Genomic DNA, 15,723 nt, shown 5'->3' with positions numbered 1-15,723 from the left:
TCATGGAAACCTTGTCATTTACTTCAGTTGTACAGTCATATGTTTAGTGAAAGTTTTGTAGAGGTACCAATTGTCAGAATTCATAATGACTTAGTTCATACCAATATTGAATTAATGTTATTTTTGGAAATTACATCACACTCATTCACTGCTTCATTGCTGTGTAAAAATAAAAAATGAACACATTTTTGTACTCATATGACATCCTATAGCATCAACAATGATACACAATAAATAAGTTATGAGCAAATATACTGCACGAGATGCAAGGAAGTGTTAGTAGATCTTATGAGTCAATGCAATGTCTGCAATCAGTGATGCAGATGGTCCTGCTGTGTGTACGAAGCACCATAAGGATGTAATTTGGCTGTGGGTCAGTACACCTGATAGGTGTGCTGGTAAATTTAGTGTGGCTGATGCTTCAAATCATCTTAGGTTTTCATGGATTAGTTGGCAGTCATTGCCTTACATTCATAATTGACTGTTTTGTGCAAATTCTGTATTTCAGTTACATATCACTATTTATAAAATAATATGTTAATGTCCTTGATCAGAACACTTATATTTCAGTTGCAGTTTTTAATTAGGTTGATTTTGCAGTGAAGAGGTTGATGATATGAAATCTGAAAAGAAAACCTGTTGCTACACTATGGACATTACTGGACAGTAAAGACATATGGCATAATATTCCTGTATTAAGTTGACAAGTTTTGCATTTACAGATAAAGTTGAGATATAATAAATAAATAAATAATTTAGCATGAGATAATGTACAAAATGTATTCTGATTCCCCACTTTTGACCATACATCACACACTGTGTATTACTGCGTCACGTCCTAAGAGCTACTGCAATCCTTTCTGGTTGTCGGGAAGAGTCTGTCCTATTGTACACAGTATGCCGTGAGCGTGTTGGTGGTAGCCAATGCCAGGATAAGTCAGTTAATGATGATGATTTATTTTATGTTGTATTGCAGTGAACAGTGAGCTATCCTCACAGTCTCAGGCCTACCAAAATGTGGCAGGGTGGTGTGTTAACACAGTTGGTCTTCAGATCTTGTGATTAGCACCTTTAAACTGGTGCTACTCCCAAAGTCCAGACCAGCCAACCCAAACTGCCCAGTCCAGTTCTCCTTCTCAGGGTTTTGACATCAGTCAATCTTCCTTGCCCATATTCACCAGGACCAGCTCGTCTGCCATCTACTTTGGTTTTCCTTTTCGCAGTCTCATCTCAGCCGTTCCAATCTCTGCTCAGTCAGTTGTGAAAGTCTGTTTTTCACCCGTCCAATTCCTGTAATGTGAAACTGAGTTAATAAGGAGAAATTAGTTTTTGTGCTTACTGTATTGAGTCATATTCCTGTCATACTTCATATTCCAGACATTGTTAAAGCCTATGATTCACTGAGTACTAAGAATGACATTTCGGTTGGCAAGATAATTACTTTTGAGGAATGTTGATGCCATATTAGCCAAAATATACTAAGCACATTTTACTGTAACAAATTCAGAGCCAGCAGAAAGTGGCTATTGTATCAATGGTGAAATATCGACTCTATAATAAAAGGTGTTTTGTTTTCCCAGCCTTGGAGAAGATGAGATTTTTGCATTGATACTGTATATTCAAGACATCACCTTTTTGGAAAATATTTATTTTTACAAAATGATGGAATGGAATTCAAAGCATTGGGATCCAACCCTGAAATTGATCCAAACATCTTATTTGATCATGTCATTTACATTTCATTTGCAATATCAGACTTCTTCACCCCATCCTCCCATTAAATCCCAAACACATGCTCATTTACTGAATCCAGATATGAAGGCCAACTAATGGTCTCATCAGGAGATTATGTGTTTGTTTGACTTGGCAAATGCCCTTTGTGAGAGGTTACTCTGACATGGTGGGAGGAGGTTGAAATGTGTAGCTTACATAAATGTATTGAACATTGTGGGATTTGGGTTCATTTTTTAAACTGGGAAACAGTTTTACTGCTTATTTGAGTTTGAGCTTTTAAACGTATCTCTCCTGATTGATTAATTTCCATCCTATCCCCATCAATCACTTCATGGTAGTGTGTACTCTAGGGTTCTCTTTCCCCCAAACATACCCAACCAATCCTTTTTTTCAAAATGCCAGAGATTCTGATCCTATCAGTTTTACAGTACATGTCTACGCAGGAAAATATAAACAATGTCCACCATTGTTTTGCTAGAGAAATCTACAGAAAAATGAAAACATTTTATGAAATACGACTCAAGTACCCTTAGCCCTTATAAAGCAAGTACTGTACTTTCACTTGGTCTTCTGAGGGAAATAATTGCCTGTGTAGTTTAAATCCTAGTTCAAATTTGGCTTTCGCTTCATCCCAAAGTCTCAGGCAGAGACATCCATCATTTGAGTTAAGTGTATTTTCTTTTACAGTACACGTCAACAGGCGAAGGTGGACTTTGTGGTCAGAAATTGAGGTCTTGCCTCTGGCAGGTATGGGGCCAAAGGGTTTATTTTGTAATCCTATCTACTACAGTGGAAGTGCCAAATATGTTGATTTCTATGATTGATGGCGCTAAAATATTTCAATCAAGTTGTTTGCAGTTTCATAAGAACCACATGGTTCCTCACCATTAAGAACCTTCCAACACATAGGTGTTTCTTTCCAGGCCTCAGGGCATTTACTATCAACACTACAGTAAATTGGAAAGAAACAATCAATGAGATTAATTTTTTTTGTTGCTTTATTCAACTGCAGACAGTGCAGTAAAACATTGACTTCAACCTCCTCTCACCATTTTAAGATGTGTCCCATACTGAACTACTTACTCAACTCCAAAACCACACCATTTAGGCCTGCTCTATGATGCTGTAGGTTTTGATCAGATACTCAGCTCTCATTGACAATGAGTGTCGAAGAGTGTCATTACCATGCTTTAGCTGATCCTGTTCCTAATTTCATGCTCTCCGAGGTAATATCTCTTTCTAATCCAAAATACTTATATAGCATGTGGTGCTCAGTTGATGGCAGTGCTCACATATTTAAAAGGAACATTTTTGGTCTGTCATGGACAACTGCACATGAAAAGAGCTCTAGTTCAGGTAATTTCCTGGGTAAGTCGCTACTGCTGCAGTTTCTAATTTTATAGAATCGTGACAATTTTTTTATATACAATTCTTGTCACCTGCTGTAATTTGAAAAAGTGACCATTGTGTTAAAGATTGTACAATGTGATTTATTTGTGCCAGAATGAAAAGGCTTGCTTTCATCTGTCAACTGTTTTATTCGTTTTACAAATATAACTTAATTGATGCGCATATTTTCTGTGGCCATCCTGCATGCCTATAACTGAAAAGTATGTACAGTGTATTTCATTGATACCATTATGAGAAATAGATGCATGGACGAACTGTAATGACTAGCCTTTCTAAATATTGACTGGACTTTTTACCGTTGATACCAGTGATGATGACAAATGCTGTTTAACTGACAAATGATGTACAACAGAGTGCAATGTTTCTGTTTATTCATAATAAGACAGCATTGCATTCCACTCTCCGGGAGAAAGGATTTAGATTTTACACATTGCTGGGTAGCATTACAAACTCAGCATGTAGCTCTATATCTAGGACTCAAGCCAGGACATCACCAATGTCTGTTGAAAATAGTGCTGGTGTCACCTAATGTGTGTATAAATGTTTACTCAGTCATTTGGAGTAATAAGCCAATTGTGGCATGCACTCTGAATCACTCAGTACATTAGGCTGGGCCGCAGATCGACATATTTCCACTGCCTCTCCTCTTGGTGGATTTTCTCCAAAAGCTATTTCTTGCCTGATATATTTGCCATGCCAAACAAGTGGAAGCTGAAACAACAACACAAGTTCAGAGGGTGAAAATACAGTGTAATGTGTCTCTCTAATCTGTGCAATTCAATTTGCTCTGAACATATCCATTAGAGAGTTGTGTCTGAGTTCAAACTGCCACAACATGTTGGCCTTCATTGCTTGTTGTGACACCTCGTGAGTGTTATTGCACTTAATCCATTACTGAACTGAATATAGGTGCCGTACAGCAACTTCTTAACCCAGGACTTCTGTGAGAATTTGATGAGAATTCTAGGAATCTTTCATTTGCTGTATTTTGGGAGGTGAATTTGATAACAATATCTGACACACTACATGTTTCTGTTGAGGGACATGGTGTTTGGATAAATATATCTTGAGGCATTTGGCCCTGGATCACCCCAAGGGGTGAGATCATGCCTCAGTCTCAGTTGCTTGGTAGCATACAGAAAGAGAGTTTAGTCCATCAGACATCAGATGGGAATTACTGTTCCAGACATGTCCCACAAAGCTATTCCACTGAAAGCTGCATGACTCTGTCAGTTGGTAATTTGGGACACAACCTTTTAGTGCCAGGGCAAACACAAAAGTTAGTACCACTGAGCTAATGATTGCAAAGCCATTGTAAAACAAACCTATCTTCTATCATGCTTTTATAGAGGCTCTGCCATTATTGATGCTTAATTAATATGATGATCACATGTTATTTTTTTGTGATAACGGCTTCTCTCTATTATACAGTCATTTTGTCCCATGGAGGAAATGTCCTGTTTGTTCTATCTGAGTCTGGCTGAATTGTTAACAAAACAGGCATTCACTCTTTGCTGAATGGCTCAATTGAAGATAATGAAATAGTGCTCTAGAGGTTGAACCTGCAATCTTGATTGTGTTGGTCTTGTATAACCAAACAGTATTAGGGCACATTTTAAATTAGAATGATCTTCAGTTGAATTTCTATTAATTTCAAGACTAAGCCTTTTCTCAAATCTACGTCAAAGCAACTCCTGACATTTTGCTTCAAAGAGTGGAACATTTTTAATCATCTGTATGTTCGGTGAAGTGTTGACAACAAAATAAATTGTGAGTTCTCTCTGAAAAAAAGACCCCACTGCCATTTTTAAATATTGGCACAGAACAAGTTGTGTTCTTCAATAATTTACTGTTTACCCTTGCATTACAGTCTTATCACATTTCCCCTGACCCATACTGAGCAGGCCACTGCAGAGCATACCACTGCTTATAAAAGAGAATGAGTATGTGATAACTATTACATGATGCTGTAGTGCTGCTGCATCATGAGGACTAAAACAGTAGCAGCTGTTCCTCTTTAGATCTAAAAACAGTTTGATATGAGAAACTCTGAGGACATTAGCTACAGTAATTTGATTATTTTGCTGCTATGCATGCTAGTAAAAAAAGACTGTACTGTACAGAATGAACAAATTACACAGGGTTTAGTTAAAGATGTCACATTCCATGTATTTCTTAATGAAGGATAGCTTTGATATTTATGATATGTATGTGATATGTATAATTTATAAAATACACTGCATGGTCAAGTGTATGTGGACATCTAACTACCATCGTGAATTTCCCATGTGGCATCGACTTTGTTTGGAACAATGAATTAGCAATAATTTGTACAAAGCACCATTCCCTATTTAGGGCATTTTGTCATGAACAAATAGTCATAAGACTAGATATAACAATAGTCATTACCCTGCTAGCACATTTAGTTCCTTGGAAGTTGTGGGAACATAAGTTTTAAGTTTCCCATTGGTTCTGGGAATGAAGCCATACGTTTCTTGACCGTTTAAATTGAGTGTTTTTTAAACCTTTCTGAGAACGGAAGTGAATATTTCGCCTGTTCTGGAACATACATTTTTAGGTCGCAGGGAGATTCTGAGAATGTTTTACTATGGTTCCCTGAATATTTTCCTGGGAGGCTTTATTGATGTTCTGAGAACAGAAATTATAAGTTATTTGAAGGTAATTAAATAACGTTCTGAGAACATGTTTCAATAATACCTTTAATAACACTACTAGCTAGGTTTGGGTTAACTGTTTTGAACTCCAAGCACAGATAAGACACATTGAAATTATTTTTCATAGGCATTAATCATGCAAACACATTCATTTTTTATTGTGGTGTGGCATCAGTGAGATTCCAACATACAGTGCCATCAGAAAGTATTCATACCCCTTGACTTATTCTACATTTTGTTGTTTTACCACCTGAATTCAAAATGGGATCAAAAAACAAATTCACTCTACTACACTCAATTCCCCATAATAGTGAAAACATGTTTTTAGAACATTTTTAAAATGTATTGGAAATGAAATACACCAATATTCATTTCATTTACAAAAGTATTCACACCCCTGAGTCAATCCTTTGTAGAAACACTTTTGTTAGCTATTACAGCTGTAAGTCTTTCTTGGTAAGTCTCTAAAAGCTTTCCACACCATGATTGTGCAAATTGTGCCTATTTATTATTTTCTACATTCTTCAAGCTCTGTCAAATGAGTTGTTAATCATTGCTAGACAACCATTTGTAACTCAGCCACTCATTCACTGTCTTCGTGGTAAGCAACTCCAGTGTAGATTTGGCCTTGTGTTTTAAGTTATTGTCCTGCTGAAAGGTGTATTCATCTCCCAGTGTCTGGTGGAAAGCAGACTGAACCGGGGTTTCATCTAAGATGTTGCCTGTGCTTAGCTCCGTTCCGTAAATGTTTATCCTGAAAACAATCCATAGTCCTTAACGATTACAAGCCTACCCATAAAATGATGCAGCCACCACCACCATGCTTGAAAATATGGAGAGTGGTACTTAGTAATGTGTTGTGTTGGATTTGCCCCAAACATAACACTTTGTATTCAGGTTTTGCAGTATTGCTTTAGTGCCTTCTTGCAAACCGGATGCATGTTTTGGAATATTTTTATTTTGTACAGGCTTCCTTCATTTTTACTTTGTCATTTAGGTTAGTATTGTGGAGTAACTACAATGTTGTTAATCCATCCTCAGTTTTCTCCTATCACAGCTAATCACAGCTTTTAAACTCTGTAACTGTTTTAAATCACCATTGGCTTCACAATGAAATCCCTGAGCGGTTTCCTTCCTTTCTGGCAACTGAGTTTTGAAGGATACCTGTATCTTTGTAGTGACTGTGTGTATTTATATACCTTCCAAAGTGTAATTAATAACTTCACCGTGCTCAAAGGAAAAGCATGTCTGCTTTTAAAACATTTACCCATCTACCAATAGGTGCCCTTCTTTGTGAGGCATTGGAAACCTCCCTGGTCTTTGTGGTTGAATCTGTGTTTGAAATGTACTTCTCGACTGATGGACCTTAGAGATAATTGTATATGTGGGGTACAGAGATGAGGTAGTCATTCAAAAATCATGTTATTAGTCCACTGCGCCACCAGGATGGAGCTAGCATGCCATATTTTTTAAACTCATACAAAGCTGTTTATTTTAGTCTAGTCTAGAGGTTGACCGATAAGGATTTTTCAACACCGATACCGATTATTGGAGGACCAAAAAAAGCCGATACCAATTAATCGTCCAATTAGTTAATTAATTTGTAATAATGACAATTAAAACAATACTGAATGAACACTTATTTTAACTTAATATAATACATCAATAAAATCAATTTAGCCTCAAATAAATAATGAAACATGTTCAATTTGGTTTAAATAATGGAAAAACAAAGTGTTGGAGGAGAAAGTAAAAGTGCAATATGTTCCTTGCTTAGAACATAAGACGTTTTAGGTTGTAGTTATTATAGGACTATTTCTCTCTATACCATTTGTATTTCATATACCTTTGACTATTGGATGTTCTTATAGGCACTTTAATGTAACAGTATAGCTTTCGTCCCTCTCCTCGCCCCTACCTGGGCTCGAACCAGGAACACATCAACAACAGCCACCCTCGAAGCATCGTTACCCATCGCTCCACAAAAGCAGAGGCCCTTGCAGAGCAAGGGGAACAACTACTCCAAGTCTCAGAGCGAGTGACGTTTGAAACACTATTAGTGCGCTAGCTAACTAGCTAGCCATTTCACATGGGTTACACCAGCCTAATCTCGGGAGTTGATAGTCATAAACAGAGCAATGCTTAAAGCATTGCGAAGAGCTGCTGGCATACTCACTGTTTGAAAGTGCTGTTTGAATGAATGCTTACTAGCCTGCTGCTGCCTACCATCGCTCAGTCAGACTGCTCTATCAAATCACAGACTTAATTATGAACATAATAACACACAGAAATATAAGCCTTTGGTGATTAATATGGTCGAATCCGGAAACTATCATTTCGAAAGCAAAACGTTTATTCTTTCAGTGAAATATGGAACCGTTCCGTATTTTATCTAACGGATGGCATCCCTAAGTCTAAATGTTGCTGTTACATTGTACAACCTTCAATGTTATGTCATAATTATGTACAATTCTGGAAAATTAATAAATGTTAGGAATAAATGTACTTCACACAGTTCGCGATGAGCCAGATGGCCCAAACTCCTGCATATACTGCTTGCACGGAACGCAAGAGAAGTGACACAATTTCCCTAGTTATACGAAATTCATGTTAGCAGGCAAAATTAACTAAATATGCAGGTTTAAAAATATATACTTGTGTATTGATTTTAAAGAAAGTCATTGATGTTTATGGTTAGGTGCATTGGTGCAACGACAGAGCTTTTTTCGCAAATGCGCTTAAATCATCACACGTTTGGCGAAGTAGGCTGTGATTCGATGAGAAATTAACAGGCACCGCATTGATTATATGCAACGCAGGACACACTAGATAAGTAATATAGTAATATCATCAACCATGTGTAGTTACTAGTAATATCATCAACCATGTGTAGTTAACTAGTAATTATGTTAAGATTGATTGTTTTTTACAAGATACGTTTAATGCTAGCTAGCAACTTACCTTTGCTTCTTGCTGCCCTTACTTAACAGGTAGTCAGCCTGCCATGCAGGCTCCTCGTGGAGTGCAATGTAAGACAGGTGGTTAGAACGTTGGACTAGTAACCGGAAGGTTGCAAAAACGAATCCCCAAGCTGACAAGGTAAAAATCTGTCGTTCTGCCCCTGAACAAGGCAGTTAAACCCACCGTTCCTAGGCCGTCATTGAAAATAAGTATGTGTTCTTAACTGACTTGCATAGTTAAATAAAGGTTAAAAAAATATATATTAAAAAATTGGCCAATCAGTGTCCAAAATAATTAATCAGTCATCCTCTAGTCTAGTCAAACCACAGAGATATATAGAGGACGCATCTTTATATCAGTGCCATTATAGCGTCTTTGATGAAAGCTGGTGGTTCCAGTGCCCGGGAGGGCTTGGTCGGTAGGGATGTCCTTGTCTCATCGCGCACCAGCGACTCCTGTGGCGGGCCAGGCGCAGTGAGCGCAAACCAAGGTTGCCGGGTGCACGGTGTACCCTCAGACACATTGGTGCGGCTGGCTTCCGGGTTGGATGCGCGCTGTGTTAAGAAGCAGTACGGCTGGTTGGTTTGTGTATCGGAGAACGCATGACTTTCAACCTTCGTCTCTCCCGAGCCCGTACGGGAGTTGTAGCGATGAGACAAGATAGTAGCTACTACAACAATTGGATACCACGAAATTGGGGAGAAAAAAGGCCAAAAAAATAATAATAATACTTTTTTTTTTAAAGATTACGTGTGGCCAATTAGTGGGTGTGGCCAACACACCTGAACACACTTAACCAGATGGAGGATAGAGAGAGTTATGTTGATGGTGAGAACAGAATGTATCTGTTTTAAAATATAATTCTTAGAAAGTTCTTTGAATGTTACTAATGTTTTCTAGTGGTTTTTATGGAAAGTTTTCTTAATGTTCTGAGAACATGACTTTAAATAGAACCATGAGGAAACCTATAGAAAATGTTATGCTAAAGTACTGAAATTCCCACCTAAGAAACATATGGTTCTCAGAATGTTATGTGCTAGCTAGGTATCCTGCACAATTCCCAGAACATTTTAGGACATTTTAGGCTAAATTACCATAGGACAACACTGCTCTCACCAAGCACTAAGCGCTGGCTTATCACCACCTGCAGAAGACATAGGTCCCTGGTTCATGCTGTGTCCTAGCCTATCCCCCCTGCCTGCTGGGGCTAATAGGGAGTTCACACATTATCATTCACATTCAATAGACTGTCAAAGCCACGGCCCGGTTTTTCTGATACACCTAATGATCTCACTCTAGTACAGTGAGCTATAGCCTTCTTACTGAATTACTGGACACTCTTAAATGGTTCCTACGTTACTGCCCAATTAATTGCATCTGTTAAAGTGCTCAGAGATTGCAACATTTCGGAAACAATTGTGACACTGCAAATGAACTGTTTAGATAAAAACTATATATATTGCATGTCACTGGCCTATTCATATTACTGGACTATTATCAGCTATAGAGCTTTTAAAGTCATCTTTAGATCCAGTATTTGCATGTGTGAGAAGAATGTGCACTCATAATGATTTCTAACTGCCCCTTAAACCCACGGAACACGATCAGTATAGATAACACAGCCTACTACCCTTCAACTGTAAATTGATGCAGTGAGAAGTCAGAAGTGAGTGAAGGCACTTGTTATCGATTAAATTGGTAGTCATTAAAAAGGTAACCTGATCCCAGCATCTGTATAGTATAAGTGACTCTCTGCAAATTGGATTGGTTTGGTAAGACACATGTTTAGCAGTCCAACCATAAACAAACCATGCTCTTATGTGTGCTCCCAATGGCTATTTGTCTTGTAAACAGCCTCTCCCGGTGAGCGGAAGTCTTGTGGCTCAGTGATAAAGGGTTATCAGCTGTGGGCGGGTGTTGGACAGGCTGCAGAGGGGCCCTAGCAGAGGCATAAACACCATCAACTCACTCTATTGGGAAGCCCCTCTATAATGTCTGCATCAGACATTCATACTTTTGGACACTTTTAATTGGGTTTAGTTTTGATGTACAATACTTTACTATAAGCATATTTTTTGTCATTCAAAAAGCTATATTCATTTGTATGTTTTCTTACCATTTTATCAACCTTTAGGATCTAAATGGATACTTAATTGGTATTGAAGGTTCCAAGACACAGCAAGAAAAGGTGGTTAAGGGTATAGTAGAGTAAACAGCTACAGAAGCACAAAATTACACATGGGGATTTGAAATTATTTGTTTTTTAGAGAACCCTTGGTAATATGTTATTAATTTGTATAATGTTGACATGTGCCGCATTCAAAGATGTACAGGTAACATAATACGGTAGCAGCAATTATAAATTAATCTACAGTCTTGAAATTAATTACTTTGATATGGATCTACACAATGAACATTTGCATATTACATTTCACATTGCGTTATAATGTTTAATATTAATCTTTCAGTATGTAAGCATTGAGTACATTCATTGTTAGGCCTACATTGTTCCAGCACCTTAGTGTATTCAGAACGTATCCAAATATATTGAACATGCATTCCCAGTGAGCTCTACGAAACCTGTGAGTGAAGGATTCAAAGAGATGTTTTGATTTACCAAACGTATCCCCTCTCCCAAAGGAATACCGCGAAACTACAGACATGATCCTAAACATGCCCTCTGGATTGCAGCAGTACACTCCCCTCCTGATGTCTTAGCATTGTTACATTATTATTTTCCATTCAGAGATGTATTGAATGGTTGACAAATGACACACACACATAAATTGCGTAATCAACCTATGGTCGTGTATTTCAACATTATGAAGAGACTTTTCCCTTCATAATGTGGAAATACACTACCATAGGTTGATTACGCAATTTATGTGTGTGTGTGTCAGCAGATATCAATTGGCCTAGACTTGTAAATACAATTAGGATTAACATTTTTGTAAGCTGAAGTAAAACATTTATAGCATCTACGGAATGTTAATTCTGGTACTTCTGTTGATTTTTATTTTGTTCCCATTGTATTTGGTCGGTCCTTATTTTACAAGCTGAACTTTAAGTTCAGTGCTTACTTTGGTTTACATTATGCTTGTATATTTTGCCATAAAACTGTCATCTTTCAATTCACTTCTAAAGGGATTTTCTCTGTAAAACTTAAGTGAAATATATGTCAGTTAACTCTTTTAATTCACTTTGATACTGGAGGCTTGAGAATTAGGTTTGTCGCCTTGCATGACAACAAAAGGCTTGTATAGACATGGACCATGGCGTCTTCTCAAGATAATCTATCACTATCAAATCGAATAGTGTAAATGCTAATAAGTGCAAATTTGAGATATCTGTGAAATATAAACATAATTATCCAACAATGACCCCCCCCTCCCCATTTTTCTATGCATTGTTTAAAGTATTTATCATGGAACGAGAAAATGTAGTGTGCAAAATTTTAGGTGATAACAATAGGAAACTTACAATTCATTTTCTGGTTTGGAGAATTCACTGAACTGTGTGTTGCCGTTAAAGTGTGGGGGTCCTGGGGAAGGCTCCTCACTCTTGTCGCTGCTCTGACTGCTAGCCAGGCTCTCGTCCCCCTCAGGTCTGGCAGCAGCAGGGGGCTTCTGGAAAGAGCTGGCTGCCTCAGGCGAACCCAGGAAGCAGGGGCAGTGTGTCCGCTTCTCCTTGTAGACACCTAAGGTGTTTAATCGTGGTGTTGAAAACCAGGGGCAGCCCAGCAAGTTCTTGAAAGCAGTGCGGAACTCAGGGCTCCTGCAGTAGATTATGGGGTTGAGGCCAGAGTTGATGTAGCCCAGCCAATTGAGCAGGCGGAAGATCTCTCCCGGGGGCACGTTCCTGTCAAACACGTTGATGATGTTAGCCACAAAGAAAGGCAGCCAGCAGAGGGTGAAGGTGCCCATGATAATGCCCAAGGTCTTGAGGGCCTTGTGCTCCTTGACAACGGTTAGCCGTGAGGGTCTTCGCCTGGAGCTTCTCTTGCGAGGTGAGCTGGTGCAGCTGCTACTGCCACCATAGCCCAAGGGCAAAATGTTGCAACTGTGGTTGCTCAGCTGTGTTGTTGTCGGCTCTGGCCATTCATTCTGGAAGCGCAGCCGGGTCTTGTCTATGAGCTGTACCTGTCGTGTGGCTATGAGGAAGACTTTGACATAGACAAATATCATTATGAGCAAAGGGATGTAGAATGACACTACAGAGGATATAATGGCAAAAGTGCTGTTGGTCATAAAGTCACAGCAGGCAGGGTCCTGATAGCACACCAAGGCCTCCGGGTCCTCTTCTGCCCGCCAAAGCTGGTTCATGATGGGCACAAAAGAGATCAGAGCAGACACAATCCACACCACACACACTATTAGTCGGGCGCGCCACTTATTGAGCAGAACCTTGTGCCTGAGGGGCCTTGTAATGGCAATATAGCGGTCCACTGCAATCACGCAAAGAGTCTCGATGCTGGCCGTGACACAGAGCACATCTACGGAGGTCCAGAGCTCGCAGGAGATGTCACTCAGCTGCCAGTTCCCTGTCACCACGATGGTGGCCCCCAGAGGGACCACCAGGACCCCCATGATGAGGTCAGCACAGGCCAGGGACATGATGAAGATGTTAGTCATAGTCTGTAACTGGGATGTCCGTGCTATAGCAATGATGACCAGCAGGTTGCCCACCACGATGGTCATGATGATGATCACCAGCAATAGTAAACTCCAGGGTCCCGCTGCAGGATGGTAGGGTCCTGTATTGTTGTGAAAGGGGGTCACAGTGGTGTTGACCGCGTAGAGCACTATGCTACTCAAGTTAAAATCCATCTTCATAAGAAAAGACATACACAAAGGTAAAATTGATTTTTCATGCATTAAGAGTAAAAAACAACATTTTGTAATAGCATTTTTAAAGTAAAACACACAACAATTTGGTCTCTCTATGTCACACCCTTACGTTTTTGTTCATTCCAAGCGAATGTAAATCTCCCACTGACATGTTTCACAGCTTTCATGTATCACTGGTAAGTGTCCAGATAATCCAAACATGTATGTCTGTCTCCAAACACCGGTGACAACATGTTGTCTTGTCAATGCAATGCATCCAAAATGTCCAAATGAAAACCCCGAAAACAATCCTTTTTTGCTAATTTTGTCTTGGTTTTATACATCCTTGGAGAGGATAGTGAAAAAATGACAAATTCAAGAAGTTAGAAAAACTTTTTAAAAAGGAGGCAAACCCATATTCCTCTGAAAGAAGTCCAATCATACATACTGTAATGTTTGTCTGGAGCACTTTTCGCTGTGTGCTATATGAGAGCGATGCCACACTGTCAGAGAGCAAGCAGCTGTGACGCTCCTGCTAGAACCACAAGAGTGCACCAAGTGGCTGCCCTCCCTCTTTGGCTGTATATCACTCCCTACCTCTCTCTCTACCCTGCTCTCGCTCTCTTTCTCTCTCTCACTCACTCCCCTGCTCTCTTTCTGTACCCTTCTCTCTCTCTCTCTCTCTGCTGCTTTCTCTCTCTCTCTCTCTCTCTCTCTCTCTCTCTCTCTCTCTCTCTCTCTCTCTCTCTCTCTCTCTCTCTCAATTCACAATTCAATTCAAGGGTTTTATTGGCATGGAAAACACATGTTAACATTGCCAAAGCAAGTGAAGTAGATAAAAACAAAAGTGAAATACACAATCAAAATGAACAGTAAACATTACACTCACAGAAGTTCCAAAAGAATAAAGACATTTAAAATGATGTGCAAATAATGAAAATAAATAAACATAAATAGTGTTTGTTCTTCACTGGTTTCCCTTTTCTTGTGGCAACAGGTCACAAATATTGCTGCTGTGATGGCATGCTGGTGTTTCACCCAGTAGATATGGGAGTTTATCAAAATTGGGTTTGTTTTCAAATTCTTTGTGGATCTGTGTAATCTGAGGGAAATATGTGTCTCTAATATGTTCATACATTTGGCAGGAGGTCAGGAAGTGCAGCTCAGTTTCTACCTCATTTTGTGGCCAGTGTGAACATAGCCTGTCTTCTATTGAGAGCCAGGTCCAAGCCAGCACCAACATTTGTACTGAGCTAAAGAGTAGAGCTGCCGCTTTCAAGGTGCAGGACTCTAACCCGGAAGCTTACAAGAAATCCCGCTATGCCCTGCGACGAACCGTCAAACAGGCAAAGTGTCAATACAGGGCTAAGATTGAATCATACCACACAGGCTCCGACGCTCTTCGGATGTGGCAGGGCTTGCAAACTTTTTATTTTTTATTTTTTTATTTCACCTTTATTTAACCAGGTAGGCTAGTTGAGAACAAGTTCTCATTTGCAACTGCGACCTGGCCAAGATAAAAGCATAGCAGTGTGAACAGACAACACAGAGTTACACATGGAATAAACAATTAACAAGTCAATAACACAGTAGAAAAAAATGGGCAGTCTATATACAATGTGTGCAAAAGGCATGAGGAGGTAGGCAAATAATACAGTTTTGCAGATTAACACTGGAGTGATAAATGATCAGGTCATGTACAGGTAGAGATATTGGTGTGCAAAAGAGCAGAAAAATAAATAAATAAAAACAGTATAAAAAACAGTATGGGAATGAGGTAGGTGAAAATGGGTGGGCTATTTTCCTATAGACTATGTACAGCTGCAGCGATCGGTTAGCTGCTCGGATAGCTGATGTTTGAAGTTGGTGAGGGAGATAAAAGTCTCCAACTTCAGCGATTTTTGCAATTCGTTCCAGTCACAGGCAGCAGAGTACTGGAACGAAAGGCGGCCAAATGATGTGTTGGCTTTAGGGATGATCAGTGAGATACACCTGCTGGAGCGCGTGCTACGGATGGGTGTTGCCATCGTGACCAGTGAACTGAGATAAGGCGGAGCTATACCTAGCATGGACTTGTAGATGACCTGGAGCCAGTGGGTCTGGCGACGAATATGTAG

The 15,723-nt window shown here is 39.4% G+C and overlaps 1 protein-coding gene across 4 annotated transcripts; it reads right to left on the bottom strand.

The window, feature by feature from the left end:
• On the bottom strand, nt 1-14,185 carry LOC124036295 (beta-1 adrenergic receptor-like). Of its 4 annotated transcripts, none has more exons than XM_046350687.1 (3): nt 13,737-14,185; nt 12,261-13,533; nt 1-1,290 (listed from the first exon to the last, which is right to left on the bottom strand). In XM_046350687.1, exons 1-3 carry the CDS (start codon nt 13,792-13,794, stop codon nt 1,251-1,253), a joined length of 1,371 nt encoding a protein of 456 aa, XP_046206643.1. In that variant the 5' UTR covers nt 13,795-14,185; the 3' UTR covers nt 1-1,250. The 4 variants fall into 4 exon arrangements, with proteins under 4 accessions (XP_046206643.1, XP_046206641.1, XP_046206642.1 ...); XM_046350685.1 differs by having other exon boundaries at nt 12,261-13,606; nt 13,737-14,184; XM_046350686.1 differs by having other exon boundaries at nt 1-1,303; nt 12,261-14,185.
• Between the last annotated feature and the right edge of the window lie 1,538 nt (nt 14,186-15,723).

Source organism: Oncorhynchus gorbuscha, linkage group LG05 (assembly GCF_021184085.1).
Source record: "Oncorhynchus gorbuscha isolate QuinsamMale2020 ecotype Even-year linkage group LG05, OgorEven_v1.0, whole genome shotgun sequence".
NCBI lineage: Eukaryota > Metazoa > Chordata > Actinopteri > Salmoniformes > Salmonidae > Oncorhynchus > Oncorhynchus gorbuscha.
The sequence above is the reverse complement of the archived record's forward strand: the minus strand, read 5'-3'. Positions and strand labels throughout refer to the sequence as shown.

Coding starts and splice junctions, on each gene's coding strand:
- LOC124036295 (XM_046350684.1), bottom strand. CDS start 13,654: ATGCATGAAAAATCAATTTTACCTTTGTGTATGTCTTTTCTTATGAAG. Junction 1,291..12,260: donor TCCAAACCAGAAAATGAATT/GTAAGTTTCCTA, acceptor TTCACATTACAG/GAATTGGACGGGTGAAAAAC.